This window comes from Oncorhynchus keta, chromosome 25 (assembly GCF_023373465.1).
Source record: "Oncorhynchus keta strain PuntledgeMale-10-30-2019 chromosome 25, Oket_V2, whole genome shotgun sequence".
NCBI classification, from domain to species: domain Eukaryota; kingdom Metazoa; phylum Chordata; class Actinopteri; order Salmoniformes; family Salmonidae; genus Oncorhynchus; species Oncorhynchus keta.
Window position 1 is genome coordinate 40,522,545 of NC_068445.1, and position 19,496 is coordinate 40,542,040.

General features: G+C 44.2%; 2 protein-coding genes and 1 long non-coding RNA gene across 3 annotated transcripts; 2 read left to right on the top strand and 1 right to left on the bottom strand.

Moving 5' to 3' along the window:
* Window positions 1-3: 3 nt before the first annotated feature.
* ak6 (adenylate kinase 6) lies at window positions 4-6,896 on the top strand. The gene is made up of 5 exons (XM_035761222.2): window positions 4-252; window positions 646-738; window positions 1,836-1,894; window positions 2,048-2,193; window positions 5,298-6,896. Exons 1-5 carry the CDS (start codon window positions 216-218, stop codon window positions 5,485-5,487), a joined length of 525 nt encoding a protein of 174 aa, XP_035617115.1. The 5' UTR covers window positions 4-215; the 3' UTR covers window positions 5,488-6,896.
* Window positions 6,569-7,850, bottom strand: LOC118374742 (uncharacterized). The gene is made up of 2 exons (XR_004823658.2): window positions 7,710-7,850; window positions 6,569-7,314 (listed from the first exon to the last, which is right to left on the bottom strand). It is a non-coding gene; the product is annotated as an uncharacterized LOC118374742 (long non-coding RNA).
* Window positions 7,731-19,198, top strand: marveld2b (MARVEL domain containing 2b). The gene is given in 8 exon segments (XM_035761216.2): window positions 7,731-7,967; window positions 10,684-11,143; window positions 11,146-11,963; window positions 12,077-12,112; window positions 12,421-12,599; window positions 14,146-14,317; window positions 14,971-15,021; window positions 16,864-19,198. Coding segments are annotated over 8 exon segments (1,851 nt in total). The 5' UTR covers window positions 7,731-7,952; the 3' UTR covers window positions 16,984-19,198.
* The last annotated feature ends 298 nt before the right edge of the window (window positions 19,199-19,496 follow it).

A 19,496-nucleotide genomic window follows, 5' to 3' on the forward strand; every position in this document is an offset into this window, starting at 1 on the left:
ACACGGGGCTCGCGTGTTCTCCAAATACACGATTCACGAAGCTTTGTTGTATTTGACTCATAAGTGACTTTGATTGAGTGGGTTACTGATTGATACAAGTGGTCTGGTTTTGTTAACAAAAGTAACAAATAAAATAGGAGAAGTTTCCGAGGTCTACCGTACCTTTGTAATTGGTCACGTGTAGAGCACGCAAGGCAAGAAAAAAAAAAACAGCGATGAAAATCATGAAGCGACCAAATATTCTACTGACAGGTAATGTTAAACAAGTCTCCATCCAACGAGTTAACTATCTATTTAACTACCACCGTCTACCCGCCTATATAACGATATTTAATTTGTAAGTGTATAGACCGTTCAGGGCGATTATGTGCTTGTGGCCAATGATGCACCACAAATAAGCTCGAAAGATGCTGCGTGGTCGAAATTCCTGGCGTTAGCTCGCTACTAGTAGGTGCTGTACCTAACAACCCCCTTCGTAACTTTAGCATCATTCACTTGAAAATGGTTTGCATAGATACCACATGTAGAAATAGAAAAGTATGATGTTTGGGACGTGGTTGCAGATGTACAACGGCGAAGTAGGCTAAATTTGAAAAGTAGGCTAGTTAGCACGTTGTTTATGATGATTATGCCGTCCTCTGACAGGCACCCCTGGCGTAGGGAAGACCACCCTGGGGAAAGAGCTTGCCCAGAGGACAGGACTAACCTATGTCAATGTAGGCGACCTGGCACAAGAAGGTAAGAAGACACACTAGGGGTCTGTCTATTCATTAGTCTGATCCCGCTGCAAAACGTTGCGCAATGGAAACCGTTAACTCCAAACGTTTTGCAGTGAAAACGAGTTTCTATTAGTCAGTTTGGACCGTTCTTTGCATTTGGATCATAAAGGATTTCTTTTGCGTGAAAAAAAAAAGTTTTCCAAACGTATTCTGACTAATGAATAGACCACAGATGACCAAGTGCATAAGGGTATACTAGCTACGGTCTCTTCAGAAAGTATTCACACACCTCGTCTGTTTCCACATTTTGTTTTTACAGACTGAATTTAAAATGGATGAAATTGAGAGAGAAACATTGTCACTGGCCTACACACAACACCACATAATGTCAGTGGAATTGTGTTATTTGACATTTTTACTAATTGATGAAAAGGTTACATTTCTTGAGTCAATAAATATTCAACCCCTTTGTTATGGCAAGCCTCAATAAGTCCAGGAGGAAACATGTGCTTAACACGTCACGTAATAAGTTGCATGGATGCATTCTGTGTGCAATAAGTGTTTAACATGATTGTTGAAATAACTCTCTGGTGTGTCCAAACGTTTGACTGGTACTGTAAATCTACTTGAAAGTCTATGGCAAGACCTGCAAATGGTTGTCTAGCAATGGTCAGCAACTAATTTGACAGCGCTTGAATAAATTTAGCTAATAATCATGGACAAATGTTGCACAATCCAGGTGTGAAAAGCTCTTAGAGACTCAAAGATTCACAGCTTTAAATCACTGCCAAAGGTTTTACTTGGGTGTGAGTACTTATGTAAATGAGATATTTCCTATATTTCTCTTCAATACATTTGCTAAAATTTCTAAAAACATGTTTTTACTTTTTGGTGAGGACCCCCCCCAGATTTAGTCAATTTTGAATTTGGGCTGTAACACAAATGTGTAATATATGTCAAGAGTTATGGATACTTTCTGAAGCCACTCTGTATCTACCATAACACTACCCCATCACGACTCATTGTGTTGTCACAGGCCTATTTATACTCCCGTCATATCTAGTTAGAAGTTTTGGAGAGCATGCTGATGATGTTGTTTGTCTCTGTCTCTTCTAGGGCAGCTGTTTGATGGATTTGATGAAGAGTACCAGTGCCCAGTGTTAGATGAGGACCGAGTGAGTCTTATCTCATCTAAAACAGTCTATTCACATCTCATGACAAAGCCTGTTTATTTTTAGGTGCTGCAGTTACCCCGCCACAGGACTTGTGTGTTTTTGTTTCCCCTCACGTTTTTTTTTAAGGCTGACTGCTTTACTACCTTGTTCCAGGTGGTGGATGAGCTGGAGGATAAGATGGGCGACGGAGGGGTGATAGTGGACTACCACGGCTGTGACTTCTTCCCAGAGCGTTGGTTTCAGATTGTTTTCGTGCTCCGCACAGACAACACCAACCTCTACAGTCGGCTGGAGGGCAGGTGGGGTTTCCTCTTGGCAAATTGGGGGGGGGAAAAAGGTTTTAACAGTGTATTTGCTAGACGTCGCGAACACGGACTACATTATCACTACCGTGCTGTTTTCCAGGCTACAGGCACTATGACCCTGTGTGCGCCTCCTTACATTTTTCCCTTCTTCTTTCATACTGTTGTGCCAACCTAAATCTTTTTACGCTGGCTCAGCGGTTTTATTTGCTCATTTTGCTTTCAACACGGTTCCAGCTACTATGGTTGGTGCATTAACAGGCCAGTGGATCACAACCCAGTATGGCTTGGGCTCAGTAGTCTAAAAAGGGTCTCTCTCTCTCTCTCTCCTACTACTGGCTGACATGCTCCTCCCTTTCCTTCTTCTTCATGGGGGGGGGCTACATAGGGAACACTTCCCTCTTCCCTGGTAAGACCCTGTAGGGCAGGGGTGTCAAAGTCAAATGGACGGAGGGCCAAATATAAAAATTTAGCTAAAGCCGAGGGCCGGACTGTTCTGTTAATTGAAAATTTTTTAAATGACGCATATAGTCTAGTGAACCTAATTGAACCTACTGAAAACCTAACAAATATATTCCAATATGATCAGATAAATAAAGCAATATTTTCTTATGGCTCTGTCAGTAATCTTTAATTTTCAACAGACACAAAAGACAAATTTCCTTTATATAAAAATCCCCATAACATGAACATTAAATGAAAGAAACCGGTATTCAAGGCACCATCAGTAGCCTATATTTTCTATTTTAGCAAAAGTGGGCTAAATTTACTTCAAAGAAAAAAACAATAATAGCAATTTTCTATCATCCACTCAACTGAAATATTTTAAAATATAATTGGATTGAAATACAATAAAATAAAGTGCAAAAATCTATTAATCAAAAACAACACTTTGTTTAAGGAGAAGCACATGCAGTGAAAACAAATATTAAACTTTAACTTTTAAACTTGAACTGAGTAAAAACTCTAAATATGTGATTGCACAGTAATGTTCACTTGTTTGAGGTTGAGGGTGATACTGGGTGTCCCATCTTTTCCACAAGTTCATCAATGTTCGGCGGCTCTGAGCTGAGGAAATCCTCAGAATTGGTGGAGGTGTTCAGCAGTAAGTCGACTTCTGTGTGATGTTTTGTTCAAGTTCATCAAAGAAAACAGTTGTTCACACAGGTATGTGCTGCCAAACATAGACAACGTTTGAGCAGCCTGGATGCGCCTGGGGCATTGTGTCGGGAGGAAACGGGCGAACTCCGCAGCACCCACTGGTATTTTGCCCTCAGTGCATCATTGCATTGGAGGTCAATCAACTCCATTTGGAGGTTTGGTGGTGAGCTTTCCACGTCAACAGCAAATGGGTTACCGAGCAGTTCCAACCTGCTTTTTTGTGCTTCAAAGTCAGCAAATCGGCGTCGAAAGTCAGCGGCAAGCATACCTATTTTATCAGCCAACTGTGCGCTCGGGAACGCACTGGTAGAGAGCTTCTCTTTCATGGTCTGGCAGCTGGGAAAGTGGCTCAAATTTTCTTTCCGCATCTGCGTCTCCCACAGAGTCAGTTTGGTTTTAAATGCCTTCACTGTACTGTACATATCAGAGATGACACGATCCCGACCCTGCAGCTGCAAGTTCATTGCATTCAGATGACTCGTAATGTCACACAGAAAAGCCATTTCACAGAAACATTTCGTCTCGGAGTTGTGTTGTGTCTTTCCCTTTGCTGTCCAGAACAGACAAATCTCCTCACGAAGCTCGAAACATCTTTGAAGCACCTTTCCCTGGCTTAGCCATCGCACCTCTGTGTGATAAGGCAAATCACCATGCTTTTCTAACTCCGTCAGAAATGCCTTGAACTGGCGGTGATTCAAACCTTTGGCTCTGATAAAGTTAACTGTGCGCGTGATGATGCTCATTACATGCTCCATTTTCAAGGCTTTACCGCACAACGCTTCCTGGTGTATGATACAATGATAAGCTGTCAGCTCACCTGTCGCGTTTTCCTCTTGCATCTTTTCCCGTATCTTCGCCACCAGTCCGCTCCTGTGTCCACACATCGCAGGTGCTCCGTCGGTTGTCAAACCCACGAGTTTTTCCCAAGGCAGCTCCATCTCATTTACACATCTTGACACCTCTTCATACAAATCATGCCCCGTTTGTGCCATGCATAGGACGTAAAGCCAAAAACTCCTCTGTCACGCTTAGGCTGGAGTCCACTCCGCGGATGAAAATTGACAACTGGGCAATGTCAGAAATGTGGTGCTCTCATCCACAGCCAAGGAATATGCAATGAAATATTTTCCCTTTTTCACAAGCTGCTCTTTTAGATTGATGGACAACTGGTCTACTCTCTCGGCAATGGTGTTTCTGCTCAGACTCACATTTAAAAAGAGTTGCCTTTTTTCTGGGCAAACTTCGTCACAAACTTTAATCATGCAGTTTTTGATGAAATCCCCTCCGTAAATGGCCGGGCTGATTTAGCGATCTCTTCTGCCAAAATAAAACTGGCCTTGACAGCAGCCTGGCCTTGTGATTTGGCTTTTTGAACAGAGCCTGTCGAGATTTGAGGCCTCGTTTTAATTCCTCTGCCTTTTGTAGCCTTTGTTCCATGTCCATATTCTTGTTTTTGTCCGCGTGTTTCGTTTCATAATGTCGTCTCAGATTATACTCTTTCAGTACCGCCACACTTTCTCCACACAGAAGACACACAGGTTTTCCAGCTACCTCCGTGAACAAATACTCCGACTCCCACCTTGTTTGAAACCCCGGTTCTCAGTGTCCACCTTCCGTTTTGCCATTTTTGATGGGTATCTGAAAGTTAATTTTACTGTGATGCTGACAACTGCTGTGCCAATAAATATTGAAATGAAGCAGCCTACTGCTCGGTGCGTCACCGTTGCATTGTGGGAAATGTAGTATTGGTGCGTGTAAAAGATCTGCGGGCTGCCGGCTTGCTGCGGTCTGCGGGCCGGTTCTAATAATAAATCAAGATCATCCCAGGGGCCGTAAAAACCTTCTCGATGTGGCCCTTGACTCTGACATATGTGCTGTAGACTCAGAAAGCTCTAACACATGATGTGTATTTTTCTCTCTCTCTCTTTCTCTCTCCACAGGGGCTACACAGGGAAGAAATTGCAGGACAATGTCCAGTGTGAGATCTTCCAGACCATCTATGAGGAGGCCATGGAGGCCTACAAGGAGGAGATTGTCCACCAGTTGCCCAGCAACGAGCCTGAGGACCTGGAGCGCAACCTGGAGCAGGTAGTCCAGTGGATCGAGCAGTGGGTGAAGGACAACAACTAGCATGGACACAAACCCTAGAAGCCAAAACAGTGTATAGAGCAGTGAGTGAAGGACAACAACTAGCATGGACACAAACCCTAGAAACCAAAACAGTGGATCGAGCAGTGGGTGAAGTGAAGGACAACAACGAGCATGGACACAAACCCTAGAAACCAAAACAGTGCATGGCTGGAATCTTCTTCATACTAGAAAAAAACATACCAATGGACTCTTTTGTTTGTTGGGGGAAAAAAATAAAATCTATATGCCTTTAACTTATAGCAATCACACACATACTAGGATCGTTCTGCTTTTGGTTCGAGCACAACATGTATCACACCTGATTCTGAAATGATCAAACAATCATTGAGTTGTTGAAATGGGTGTGATAGTCTTGGACTGGAACAAAAAATATGCCCCAGGGCTGAAAACGAAATTCATCTAGCATAGTTGACAACATTGATGACATAAAATTGGTGAACGATACACTCTCTATTGTTTACAGTCTAAGACATGGACAAGTGTGGTTACCTTTCTGAGTAGAGGCCCAGTGTAATGATAATAAATATCTATGTCTCAAATGGTAGCCTGTTCGCTATATAGTGCACTCATTTTGATCAGGGCCTAGGACACTGGTCGACAGTAGTGCACTATATGTGGTAGCTGGTGTCAGTTGAGATGCACCTGTTGGCTGTGTTTATTCCCTGCTTGGACTGTATGGTTAACCACACCTTCATTTAGGATGAAAGCTAGGGCAGTAAGCATGTTTGGATACTGACTTGTGTTGCAAGAGCTGTTCATGGACAAGCTAGATGTCATGAAACACCATGTCATCACAAGATTTGGGCAGTATTCAAGACCAAATGCATGCGTCACTATATCTCTACTCTCCTAAGGGAAATGTTTTGTCATTTTAGAGTCTTAAGGATGGGCAAAATTGAATGTGTATTAGTTAGATGCATGCTGTATTTTCTTGTGGCATAGATTGATTTAAAACCGATTACAATTTATTTTGCATTTATTGCATTGCAATGGTTTATCTACATAACAAAAAAACATGCCTTTTGGTTAAATGTGTTTTTTGTTTTACTTTTTTTTAAAAATTGTATTATCTTTTAAATTCATAATTTTTTGTGGACATTGGTAGCCATAAACCTAGTCATGTCATTCAGATTTCAACAACACAGGCCATAATGCAGGAATTGTGTTTTTGCCAGAAGTTTATTTTTATTTTATTTTTTAATTTTAGGTTTCATATTTCCATTTTATTTAAGAAAAGATGCATTTCATTTTGTCCTCATACCGCTAGTATTTCCATGAAATACTCACAGGTTTTATCAGTAGGCAGTGGTCGTTTTTGTATGGCTAAAGCTTTATACTGTACAAGGAAGGAATGATGGTGGAACAGCATAATAAAGAATACAAATGCATTTACAATGAACTGGTGATTTTATTGGATCTGTAGCTAAAGGCCAGGGGTGTCTAAAGGGCCAGGGGTGTCTAACTCGTTTTGCCCTGGAAGCTGCAATCGGTCTCGGACGAGGTCTGGCTTGGTTATATTTCCTCCCCATCAAAACGTTTTGGTTCCCTGACTGTTGAGCTTTCATTTCTGTGATTTATTAGCGAGCTGATGAATGTTGGTCCATTTATAATTTCTACCCAGGGATAATCTCAATTGCACACTCCTCACCACCTCTTCTCGACTCCTCATAATCCATTGGCTCATAAACCAGGATCCCCTGACACATGTTTCACACCCCTGCTACAGGCTATAAACTAAACTGGGCTTTTATTTCTCTTGATGTGCTGCATCTCACTGAAATAGCCAGCTGGAGGAGCAAGTCTCGTCTGCAAAAAAAAAAAGAGTAAAATGCAAATTAGAGTAACGGCAGAAAAAGTAGCAATTAGTAGTCAAAAGGGCCAAGGGGAGTTTCAGATCATATCACTGGTTTCGATCCCCCTTTTAAGAGCGCGCCAGTTACACCCACCGCACTAGGGGTGCGTTCAGTTCGATTGAACATCTGCTACGTTGCGTAAGGGCTTTGTACTGAACGGCACGTTTCCCCAAACCGCAACCAAACCCCTCCCCGTTTTTTAAACTAATCGCTTAGAAAAGAGCCGTTTCCGTTTAATTGAACGTAGCATTACGTTTTTTCAGCCCAGTTAAGTCTGAGTTGTATGCATTGCGTCTTGCAACAGGTCGTTTATCGTTTAAGAAGCAAATGAAACGGTGAGCGACCTACCTAAATTTGTCCAATAGAAACTCGTTTTCGTTGCAAAATGTTTTCCGTTTGGAGTAGGCCTTAAACAGTTTCGCAACAGACGAACGTTTTGCAAAAGAATTGGCGTAATGAATACACCCCTGGTTCGACCGGACAGCCCAGGTGTTGTTCTTGTCAGACGGCTATGTCACGCACAGGGACTGGTTGGTCACATGGTCCAGCTCCTACGTTCTGCGGAAATTAATGAACGGAAGAAACAGGTGAATGTATTATCGGCAGGTAAGCGAAATTCAAATACATTTCATAATAAAACGTCAACTGAGTTGTCACATTTAGGAATATATATATTACAGATGTTTTAATATATGTGCTTATCAGTTTTATGTAGGTTATATGTGATGATGCAAGTAGCAATTTCATGGGGATGGTAAACTGTCTGGACAGCAACCTGGTAATGTTACAAATCAGGTTAATATTAATAAAAACATAGATAATGCCGAGAAAGATCAGTAGTTCTGTACTCAGGTTAGGCCAATAATAATAATAAGTGTTTGTAGAATGTTCCCGAAGCTCCTATTCGCCATGTGGTGGACTGCATGCCAAAATGAAATTGTGGACACGAGTTTTAGTTCAGATTTGATATAGCCTTGTCATGTGGTTTAGATTTTATTTTTTTATGTCGACAAAAGACGCACACCTAACTTCCAAGTTGTAATGGAGTTGTAACCGGCTGCTACAGTCTCTCTTAAAATTGCTATGTTAGGTCAGAACAAATGAGGTCATCAGTTTGAGCCTTTTTGCAAACCTAAAGTACAGCTATTAAAGTATGTAGGATATACTGTAGATGTTCAGTACACAACCTTGCTCCCGCTTTACCCCAACCTACATGTACAAATTACCTAGACTAATTAGTACCCCTGCACATTGACTCGGTACCGGTACCCCCTGTATATAGCCTCCACATTGACTCGGTACCGGTACCCCCTGTATATAGCCTCCACATTGACTCGGTACCGGTACCCCCTGTATATAGCCTCCACATTGACTCGGTACCGGTACCCCTGTATATAGCCTCCACATTGACTCGGTACCCCCTGTACCCCACATTGACTCGTATATAGCCTCCACATTGACTCGGTACCGGTACCCCCTGTATATAGCCTCCACATTGACTCGGTATATATAGCCTCCACATTGACTCGGTACCGGTACCCCTGTATATAGCCTCCACATTGACTCGGTACCGGTACCCCCAGTATATAGCCTCCACATTGACTCGGTACCGGTACCCCCTGTATATAGCCTCCACATTGACTCGGTACCGGTACCCCCTGTATATAGCCTCCACATTGACTCGGTACCGGTACCCCCTGTATATAGCCTCCACATTGACTCGGTACCGGTACCCCCTGTATATAGCCTCGTTATGCAGTTACTTTTTTTTCTTATTTACTTTAGTGTATTTAGCAAATATTTTCTTAACTGTATTTTTTTTAAACGGCATTGTTGGTTAGGGCTTGTAAGTAAGCATTTCACGGTAAGGTCCACCCACACCTGTTATATTCCCGAGCACGTGACAAGTAAGATATTTGATTTGATGCATGTAGGTCATTGAGGGAGTTGTATTACGCGGGCCCGGGATGAACTGGGCAATGGCCAGTCACGTTATTGGGCAAAATCGGGGAGGGAGGAGCGCCCTTCTCAAATCAAAAGGTCATGTTGTCAACAAGGCAGCATGGCGCATCATCCAGAAACATGCATACCTTTTCCATAAAATACATTTTTAGAATTTTTAAACTAGTTGTCAATTGCGTTTTTATCAAAAGCAATCACATCTGAATGTGAAAAACACGTAATCCTACTGATCACTCTCCACATACTTAATTATGGCACGTTTGTTTTCATCCGATTTCGCCATCAACGAGAGAGAGCAGGCACTTGGCTCACGTCGGGAGGCATCCTGGCGTCACTTTTCTCCTAGTTCAAACTTCTTCCACCGGGGTAACCCGGGCCAGATAAACAAACTCCCTCAGTGTAACTGACTGTCGCCTGTTTGTCCTCATTCCAGGTGACACAGCCAGAGAGGAAATCAGAGCCATATAAACATATTCATACTGAACAGCAAGGCCATGTGAATCTGGCCCGGTGACTGTGTAAAAGAGGTATTATTCCAACTATTTTTGCGATGTTATGATTGATGCAAGATACAACAATGCCAAAATTTTGAAGAGATGTTGATATTGTGGTCCTTTGGTGATGGGAGTTTTACTTGAGTTACTTGACATGCTATAGAAAACTATAAACTTGTTACCAAATTTTCCCCACATTGTTTTGTTTGTGGGAGACAGACAGACCTTTTATTTAATTTTTTTATTGATTTAACCACCAAGATAGTCCACTCACTGAAAATGTATTGCTTTCCAGTAATACACATGAGGTTTAGGTGAATCTGGGTAGGTTCTTTGTGTTATACTGTTACCCCCCCAGATATCTGGCATTGCCAATAACCAGGAAGCCCCTGATTGAAGACAGTGCCCGTTTGCATGCAACTACTGTCCCCCCCCCCCACACACACACACAAATCTGATTTTAATTTTCATATGCGCCAAATACAACAGGTAGACCTTACCGTGAAATGTTTACTTACAAAACCGTAACCAACAATGCAGTTCAAGAAAGAGTTAAGAAAATATTTACTAAATAAACTAAAAAAGAATAATGCATAAAAAAAAATCAGAAAGTAACAAGAAAATTACATAACAATAATTATACATATCAATAACCCACACACACATACACACATTGTAATAGTAATCCAGATCATGTCTCATGTCTTGAGTTTAACAATCTTTGTCCTGTTATGCTTTTGTAAAGGTAGTTTAGAGGTCAAACAAAGTATACTGCATAGATTTGAGACTGTCAAGCAGCTCATCCTTTGGCAATATTGTCCTGCATTTTCTAACCACAGCCTCTCTCCTCTCTGTGTCTGTACGAGGGCAGAGACCAGTGTGTCCCCATGTCTGCTAGAGGAGGTTCCTCTGGCCGTTTCAACATTGTCCAGGATGCAGAACCTCACTACGACCAGGTCCCAGTGGGCTCCTTATGGAGGGACCAGGACCTCCCTCCTCCTCCCCGCTCCCTTGGGGGTTTCAGGGGGGCAGACCTGGCTGTGAGCTCCGACCCCCTGCCCCCCCCTCCCCTCCCAGACCAGCCCCCCGTGGGCCCTGACTTCTACCCCCCTAGCGACGGTGCCTCGGAGCGCCTTGACAACGACAGTGCAGCCATGGACATCAAACCCGTCCGCCGCTTCATTCCTGACTCCTTCAAGAACTTCTTCCGCGGCAACAGTGTCCGTGGTAGCAGCAACAAGCCCTTCTCCTTACCCCCCTCCCCGCCGCTGACGGAAAAAGACGACCTCAAACCAGGAACCACTAGAGGTGTCCCCTGCTCCCCTCCCCCTCTCCCTCCCTCCCTGGCTCCTACCTGGATCCGTACGGAGGCTCTGGCGGAAGCTACAACTCCAGAAAAGAACGTGACGCCATGTTGCTAGGAACCGATGCATTCGAGTCTGTCTCAGGCGTCACATTCCGCTCAGCCAAGACCTACAGCGAGCGGGTGGAGGATTACCACCAGCGCTACGCCTATATGAAGTCCTGGGCGGGGTTACTGCGCATCCTGGGCTGCGTCGAGCTCCTTTTGGGCGCTGTCGTCTTTGCCTGTGCGTGTGCTTATGTGCACAAGGACAATGAGTGGTTCAATATGTTCGGCTACTCCCAGCCACAATTGTTTGGGGGGTTAGGGGGCGGCGCAGCAGCGTACGGAGGCAGCGGATCGTTCAGCTACGACGGACCCAAAACCCCCTTCATCTTGGTAGTGGCTGGCCTGGCCTGGATAGTAACGGTCATTATGCTAGTCCTGGGGATGACCATGTACTACCGTACCATCCTCCTAGACTCGTCTTGGTGGCCGTTGACTGAGTGTGTAATTAACCTGGCCCTTGGGTTTCTCTACATGGTAGCAGCGGTCATGTACGTCAGGGACACAACCAGAGGAGGCCTCTGTTACATCCCTGTCTTCAACAACGGAGTCAATGGAGCCTTCTGTCGCACAGAGGCCGGACAGACCGCCGCCATTATTTTTCTGTTCGTCAACATGATGATATATTTTGTGGGCGCCGGTGTGTGTCTGAAGCTGTGGCGGCACGAGGCGGCGAGGCTGAGGAGGGAGGGGTTAGCGCAGGAGGTGAGGCTGAGGAGGGAGGGGTTAGCGCAGGAGGTGAGGGCGGGGTTAGACACACACACACAGTTGTCCTTTTGTGCTGCAATCTTTTTGTGTTCCATGACAAGTCCTTTGCCTCATCCTTTCCCATTGGTCTTCTTTGTTCTCAGATGAAAACCATTGGATCTTCCCTGCCAATATCTGCTGTAAGTCTCTTAGTACACTAGTAGAAAACTTTAATTCATATTTATTCATTTAATTTGTAAAGCTCTTCTTTTTTTTTTTCGACAACCAAGGCGCAAATGTCACATTCTTCATTCCATTACGCTGAGTATACATACTGACAACCATGTTAAATTCCAGTTAATTCAGGAAGCACACTGACACACTGACTTTCCTCTTGAACATTTGGAATTGGAATTTGGTTTACTGAATTGACATGAATTAAAATGGAATTGACCTTAACCTTGCTGACAACATAGTAATCATACCGCCGATCCCCATCCTTCCCCAGCTGGGCGGTTCCAGGACCTCAGCGCAGACCCCTCTCCCCACCCTCCAGACTATCCCGGAGGTGTTGGACGGCCATGTTGCCTCTCCAGCCGCCCCTCTGATGATGGAGCCAGAGATCCTCCGAGGACACATCCCCTCAGGACACATCCCCAAACCTGTAATCATCGCAGACTACGTGGCGTGAGTACTGACCACCCATCTAACTTTAGTTGACCTGTTCTCTGACAGATGGAGTTTTTAATCGTTTGTGTTGTTGTGTATCATGCTCCTGCCTTTGTTCGTTGTCATTTGAATCACTGCCTCCTTATTATTGTATTTGCTTAATTATTTTGTGAAGAAAAAGAGACTTTGGTCTCAAATTCCCTGCATATATATATATATATATATATTACACACTGCTCAAAAAAATAAAGGGAACACTAAAATAACACATCCTAGATCTGAATGAATGAAATATTCTTATTAAATACTTTTTTTCTTCATATCGTTGAATGTGCTGACAACAAAATCACACAAAAATGATCAATGGAAATCAAATGTATCAACCTATGGAGGTCTGGATTTGGAGTCACACTTAAAATTAAAGTGGAAAACCACACTACAGGCTGATCCAACTTTGATGTAATGTCCTTAAAACAAGTCCAAATGAGGCTCAGTAGTGTGTGTGTGGCCTCCACGTGCCTGTATGACCTCCCTACAACGCCTGGGCATGCTCCTGATGAGGTGGCGGATGGTCTCCTGAGGGATCTCCTCCCAGACCTGGACTAAAGCATCCGCCAACTCCTAGACAGTCTGTGGTGCAACGTGGCATGGAACGAGACATGGTGTCCCAGATGTGCTCAATCTGGTGTTCAGGCCTGGGGAACGGGCGGGTCAGTCCATAGCATCAATGCCTTCCTCTTGCAGGAACTGCTACACACTCCAGCCACATGAGGTCTAGCATTGTCTTGCATTAGGGGAACCTGGGCCAACCGCACAAGCATATGGTCTCACAAGGGGCCTCTGAGGATCTCATCTCTGTACCTAATGGCAGTCAGGCTAACCTTCTGGCGAGCTGCACTACCTGGAGGGGGTTGTGACTCCATCCCTACCAAAGAAATGCCACACCATGACTGACCCACAGCCAAACCGGTCATGCTGAGGATGTTACAGGCAGCAGAACGTTCTGCACGGCTTTATTGGGGGTGTCTTGCTAATTGCCTATAATTTCCACCTGTTGTCTATTCCATTTGCACAACAGCATGTGAAATGCATTGTCAATCAGTGTTGCTTCCTAAGTGGACAGTTTGATTTCACAGAAGTGTGATTGACTTGGAGTAACATTGTGTTGTTTAAGTGTTCCCTTTATTTGTTTGAGCAGTGTATAAAGGTTAAATAAAATCAAACGGACCTTAAGTACCAAAGGCTAGCTGACTGCCACAGTCTGCTTCCTACTAGACTTATCTATCCAAGGTCATACGGTGCAGAACTCCATCTCACGAGGGCCACACTCAGTCCTGCTTTTTCGATCTCTCTCTGCCACTTAATTGATCCGTTAATGTCATTAATGGGCTTGGCAAGAGAGTTCACACACACCTGGTTGCCCAGGTGGAAGACATTTGTTTCTACATATAAAGGCCTTAAAAAAAACAACCCTGCATTTCTGTGTGTTTGTGTTGGACGAGTCATTTTAGACTATTTGAGATGCTTGTTGATGACCTCTGCTTTGTATTTGTTGTGTGAACAGGAAGTACCCAACAATCCGTACAGAGGAGGAGAGGGACCAGTACAAGGCTGTGTTTAAGGACCAGTATGCTGAGTACAAAGAGCTGCATGCTGAGGTCCAGGTCATGGCCAAGAAGTTTGACGAGATGGACGAACTGATGAGGAACCTGCCTCCACGGCCCTCCAGTCAACTGGTACTGAGACCGAGAGAGAGAGAGAGAAATACACAAGCATGTAGACTTCACTCACACTCACACACACACAGAACACACAAAACATAAAGCTCCCTGGGCCTCCCGGGTGGCGCAGTGGTTAAGGGCGCTGTACTGCAGAGACTCTGGGTTCGCGCCCAGGCTCTGTCGTAACCGGCCGTGACCGGGAGGTCCGTGGGGCGACACACAATTGGCATAGCGTCGTCCGGGTTAGGGAGGGTTTGTCCGGTCGGCATATCCTTGTCTCATCGCGCACCAGAGACTCCTGTGGCGGGCCGGGCGCAGTGCGCGCTAACCAAGGTTTCCAGGTGCACGGTGTTTCCTCTGACACATTGGTGCGGCTGGCTTCCGGGTTGGATGCGCGCTGTGTTAAGAAGCAGTGCGGCTTGGTTGGGTTGTGTATCGGAGGACGCATGACTTTCAACCTTCGTCTCTCCCGAGCCCGTACGGGAGTTGTAGCGATGAGACAAGATAGTAACTACTAACAATTGGATACCACGAAATTGGGGAGAAAAAGGGGGTAAAAATATATTTTAAAAAACATAAAGCTCCCATAAATTATAGCCTCATGTACATTCATGTCATTCTAGTGCTTTTTACCAATCCCTTGTTCAAAGTTAAAGATCTTCTTTCAGGAGAAGGAACGCATCAATACCATAGTATTGGAGTACCAGAGAAAGAAAGCGGTAAGTGATTTTTGAGTCTTAGTTTAATAGAAAATGTACATAAGTAGGGGACCCACTACAGGTCCTGAGCCTTAATGATGACCTGTAGAGTAGTTTTAGGTTTCAGTAATATGTTTATGGACGATGCCCAGTAGAAGCTGATCTGTAGAACCGGTTTGTGTAGACGGGGAGTTTCACACAGTTTCAGGTAGTTTCCCTTTCAGGTAAACCAATGATGTGTGACGGACTGACAGTAGATCAGAGCACTTCCTATTCGCTCCTCGCTCCTCGCTCCTCACTCCTCACTCCTCACTCTTCACTCTTCACTCTTCACTCCTGCTCCTCACTCCTCTCTCCTCACCCAGCTCCTCACTCACTCCTCCTCCTCGCTCCTCGCTCCTCGCTCCCCTCGCTCCTCGCTCCTCGCTCCTCGCTCTTCACTCTTCACTCTTCACTCTTCACTCTCCTCACTCCTCTCTCCTCACTCCTCTCTCCTCACTCTCCTCACTCCTCACTCCTCCTCCTCACTCCTGCTCCTCACTCCTCGCTCCTCACTCCTCACTCCTCTCCTCACTCCTGCTCCTCACTCCTGCCCTCACTCCTCACTCCTCACTCCTGCCTCCTCCTCCTCTCTCCTCACCCTGCTCCTCACTCCTCCTCACTCCTCACTCCTCTCCTCCTCACTCCTCTCCCTCACTCCTGCTCCTCACTCCTCACTCCTCACTCCTGCTCCTCACTCCTCACTCCACTCTCCTCACTCCTCACTCCTCCTCCTCTCCTCACTCCTCTCTCCCTCACTCCTGCTCCTACTCCTCTCTCCTCACTCCTCACTCCTCTCTCCTGCTCCTCACTCCTCACTCCTCACTCCTCTCTCCTGCTCCTCACTCCTCACTCTTCACTCCTGCTCCTCACTCCTCTCTCCTCGCTCCTCACTCCTGCTCCTCACTCCTGCTCCTCACTCCTCTCTCCCCTCACTCCTCTCTCCTCACTCCAGCTCCTCACTCCTCACTCCTCTCCTCCTCACTCTGCTCCTCGCTCCTCACTCCTCACCTCCTCCTCTCTCCTCACTCCTCTCCCCTCACTCCTCTCTCCTCACTCCTCTCTCCTCACCCTCACTCCTCTCTCCTGCTCCTCACTCCTCACTCCTCACTCCTCTCTCCTGCTCCTCACTCCTCACTCTTCACTCCTGCTCACTCCTCCTCTCCTCGCTCCTCGCTCCTCTCTCCCTCACTCCTGCTCCTCACCCTGCTCCTCACTCCCTCTCCTCACTCCTCTCCTCACTCCAGCTCCTCACTCCTCACTCCTCTCTCCTCACTCCTGCTCCTCCTCCTCTCTCCTCACTCCTCACTCCTCTCTCCTCACTCCTCTCTCCTCACTCCTCTCCTCACTCCTCTCTCCTCCTCCTCTCTCTCACTCCTCTCCTCACTCCTGTCTCCTCACTCCTCACTCCTCTCTCCTCTCTCCTGCTCCTCACTCCTCTCTCCTCACTCCTGCTCCTCACTCCTCTCTCCTCACTCCTCTCTCCTCACTCCTCTCTCCTCACTCCTCACTCCTCACTCCTCACTCCTCACTCCTCTCTCCTCACTCCTCACTCCTCTCTCTTCACTCCTGTTCGAAATGTTTATCTTTGTTCTTTCTACACTCACACTGCAGACAAGGACATTTGCTAGATGCATCAAATGCAACTATGCCCTTATCTGATGGCTTTCGGGTTCCACCATTTATTACCTTATGAAATGACAAGACGGGATATGGGACTTGTTGCCACAGGTGTGTGTGTGTGTGGGGCAGATGGTGAAAGAGAGAGATGGAGACAGTAAATGAACAAACAAATGTTAACTTCTCTCTCTCTCTCGTTGTCAGGATCCTACGTTCCTTGAGAAGAGGGAGAGGTGTGAGTACCTGAAGAACAAACTGTCCCACATCAAACAGAAGATCAATGAATACAACAAGGTTATGGACTGGAACGACGGATTCAACTAGACGAACACACACTCTGAACTGTGCAGCTTAACTGAGCCAGGTCAAGCCCGAATGCTGAAGTTTTACCCTCCGCTACATTATGTTGGATGCCATTCCTTGCCAGTTATATGCATTATGTGGATATGCCATGGGTCAAATCATATAACGATTTTAGTGCCACAAAAATTGATATTGAGGCTGGTTTTATAATCTACACGTTTTCTTATCTGATGCATTTTGTTTTTATTGATGTCTGTGATATATTTGTTCACTGCCATAATTGTAAGTTGGTTGCCACTGCCCAACCCTGAAGGACAGATCAGTCTCTACACAGTACCCCAACATCAATTTGACCACGTGGGCAGATGTCATTCTTTGTTGTGTATAATTATTTATCTCTATTGTACCATTTTGTAAACTCTAGATACTGTTAACAGTATGAATCTTAACAAATCTGTTATGTTTTCCTCAATATATTTTTTAATTAAGTGACAAAGCATCTCCAATGTATTATATGTCGTTGTTGACTTGTGTTTTTCAAAAACTATTTTTGCAGCTTCTGGGTGTACATGAACACAGTCCAATGTTGTACACTGATGTCAATCGAGGTGGTTTATTTGGAACACGCGGCCTTTCTGGTATATTTTGTACATTTATGTGTAGAAACGTTATCCGCTATCATATATTTCTGTTTCGACTTGCTTACCGATGTACTTGTAATTTCTTGATAATTGAAGGAAAGTCTGGAAAGTTTGATTTCAGCACAGTTTGATAAAGATCCTCAAAACTATGATGCCCCCCTAGTAGAAATGACTGTTATATTAGTCACAGAAGAGTGTGTGTGTGACTGACTATGTCAGTGGTTGATGAATGTCAGAGAATAATGGGAATTGATTGGATCCTTTTTCTGTCAGTCAGTGTCTGTTACAAAAGGGAATCTTGCCTAAACAATGTCTCTCTCTCTCACACACACACTTCCTGTCGGTGTGGAATCTTGCCTAGTCCTCATGACATGGCTGTTGTTGGTCTCGTTGAAGCCTGGAGGACTGGTTTGGTCATGATGGACACTTAAGGGGAGAGGGGGTTGGGCATCACAGTTCCCTATTCAAATCAACAGTGTAGAGTTCTGGCTCCACTGCAACTCCCAGCAAGGTGTCATCTTACACACACACACACCATAGGCCTTTATAGGTTGAAAATACTCAGGCAAGTTACGATTCCATGCGGAAGCTTTTGAAAATTAACAGATTCATCGAACCAGCGCTGTTGCTAAATAGCATATCAGGTGCCTTAGTTTAGAATTTGTCCTTATTTATGCAAAGAGTTCTGGGATATTAGAACCCTCATGACTTAACCAAGGTTATCTTCAACCTAGCATAGGAACAGGAAGTTATTTTTAATAATGTTTTATTTTATTGCAACAGTAACAATATTACACATCAATACAAATCAAATGGTATTAGTCACATGCGCCAAATACAACAGGTGTCAACCTTAGAGGGAAATGCTAACTTACGAGCCCCTAACCAACAATGCAGTTTAAAAAAAATACGGATAAGAAAAAAAAGTAATTAAAAACAGGGACATTACTCTGAATACAATGAAATAACTGAAATAATAGAACAACAGGCAAATTCAACAATAAGTGGATACGACTGGCAGTTAATGAAGCCATTTTTGGTGATTCTAATTCAATATATTGCTATGGAAGTGACCAACCCATGCTATGGTCAAAAGCGACAACCTTTTATCCAGTTATCCCAAAAGTTAAAGAAACTAATTTTAAAATATTTCCTTCCATCTAACCTGTTAATGATTTCTTGCACAAAAGATTCCATTTTGACAAAATGCCTGTTTTTTTGTTCCAGAATCTGTAGAGCATTTTTTACCCCCATGTCGCCATTCTAGTAAACTATGGATTGAAATCCATAAATGCTTGTGTATATTACCTATGTTAACCTTTGATGATGTTAAATGGCATGATGCTTATCCTTGTAATTCCGATCTATCATAACTATTTTATTAACATTATTATTCTCTTGGACAAATATTATATTCGCAAATGTAAATGGGGTGGAAAAAAATCCTTATTTCGTTATTTTTTAAAAATTGAACTGTTACAATTGTATAAATCCCTCAAACTTGTGAAACTTAAAAAGTTGGGAAGATTATTCGAAGTCATGTCTCAGAATGTCTGTTAATGTTGCCTTGTCACATATTAAAGACCAGGAAGTTAACAGATGTCAAGGAAACATAGTCTATCTACTTCTGTATCACATACTCTGTCAGCGAACATTCTGACCCAACGTTTCAATATTATCTGGATCCCGTTTTATCAATTATTGATTAATAAACACATGGGTGACAAACAACAATGATTTTGTGTGTCCAAATGTACCTAAACTCTCCCACCGTCAATATGTTCTTGATCTACTACATGTTTTTGTGTATTCGATGTTGGTGACAATTAGGCCAAAAAGGAAAACTGGTCTATAAGGAATGTCATACATTTCAAACAAAGATTGGAGGCACAG

Bases quoted from the DNA above. Each gene is read 5' to 3' on its own strand.
- ak6 (XM_035761222.2), top strand. From the start codon at position 216: ATGAAAATCATGAAGCGACCAAATATTCTACTGACAG. The intron at 253-645 runs GTAATGTTAAAC...GTCCTCTGACAG, and splicing joins ACCAAATATTCTACTGACAG to GCACCCCTGGCGTAGGGAAG. The intron at 739-1,835 runs GTAAGAAGACAC...TGTCTCTTCTAG, and splicing joins AGGCGACCTGGCACAAGAAG to GGCAGCTGTTTGATGGATTT.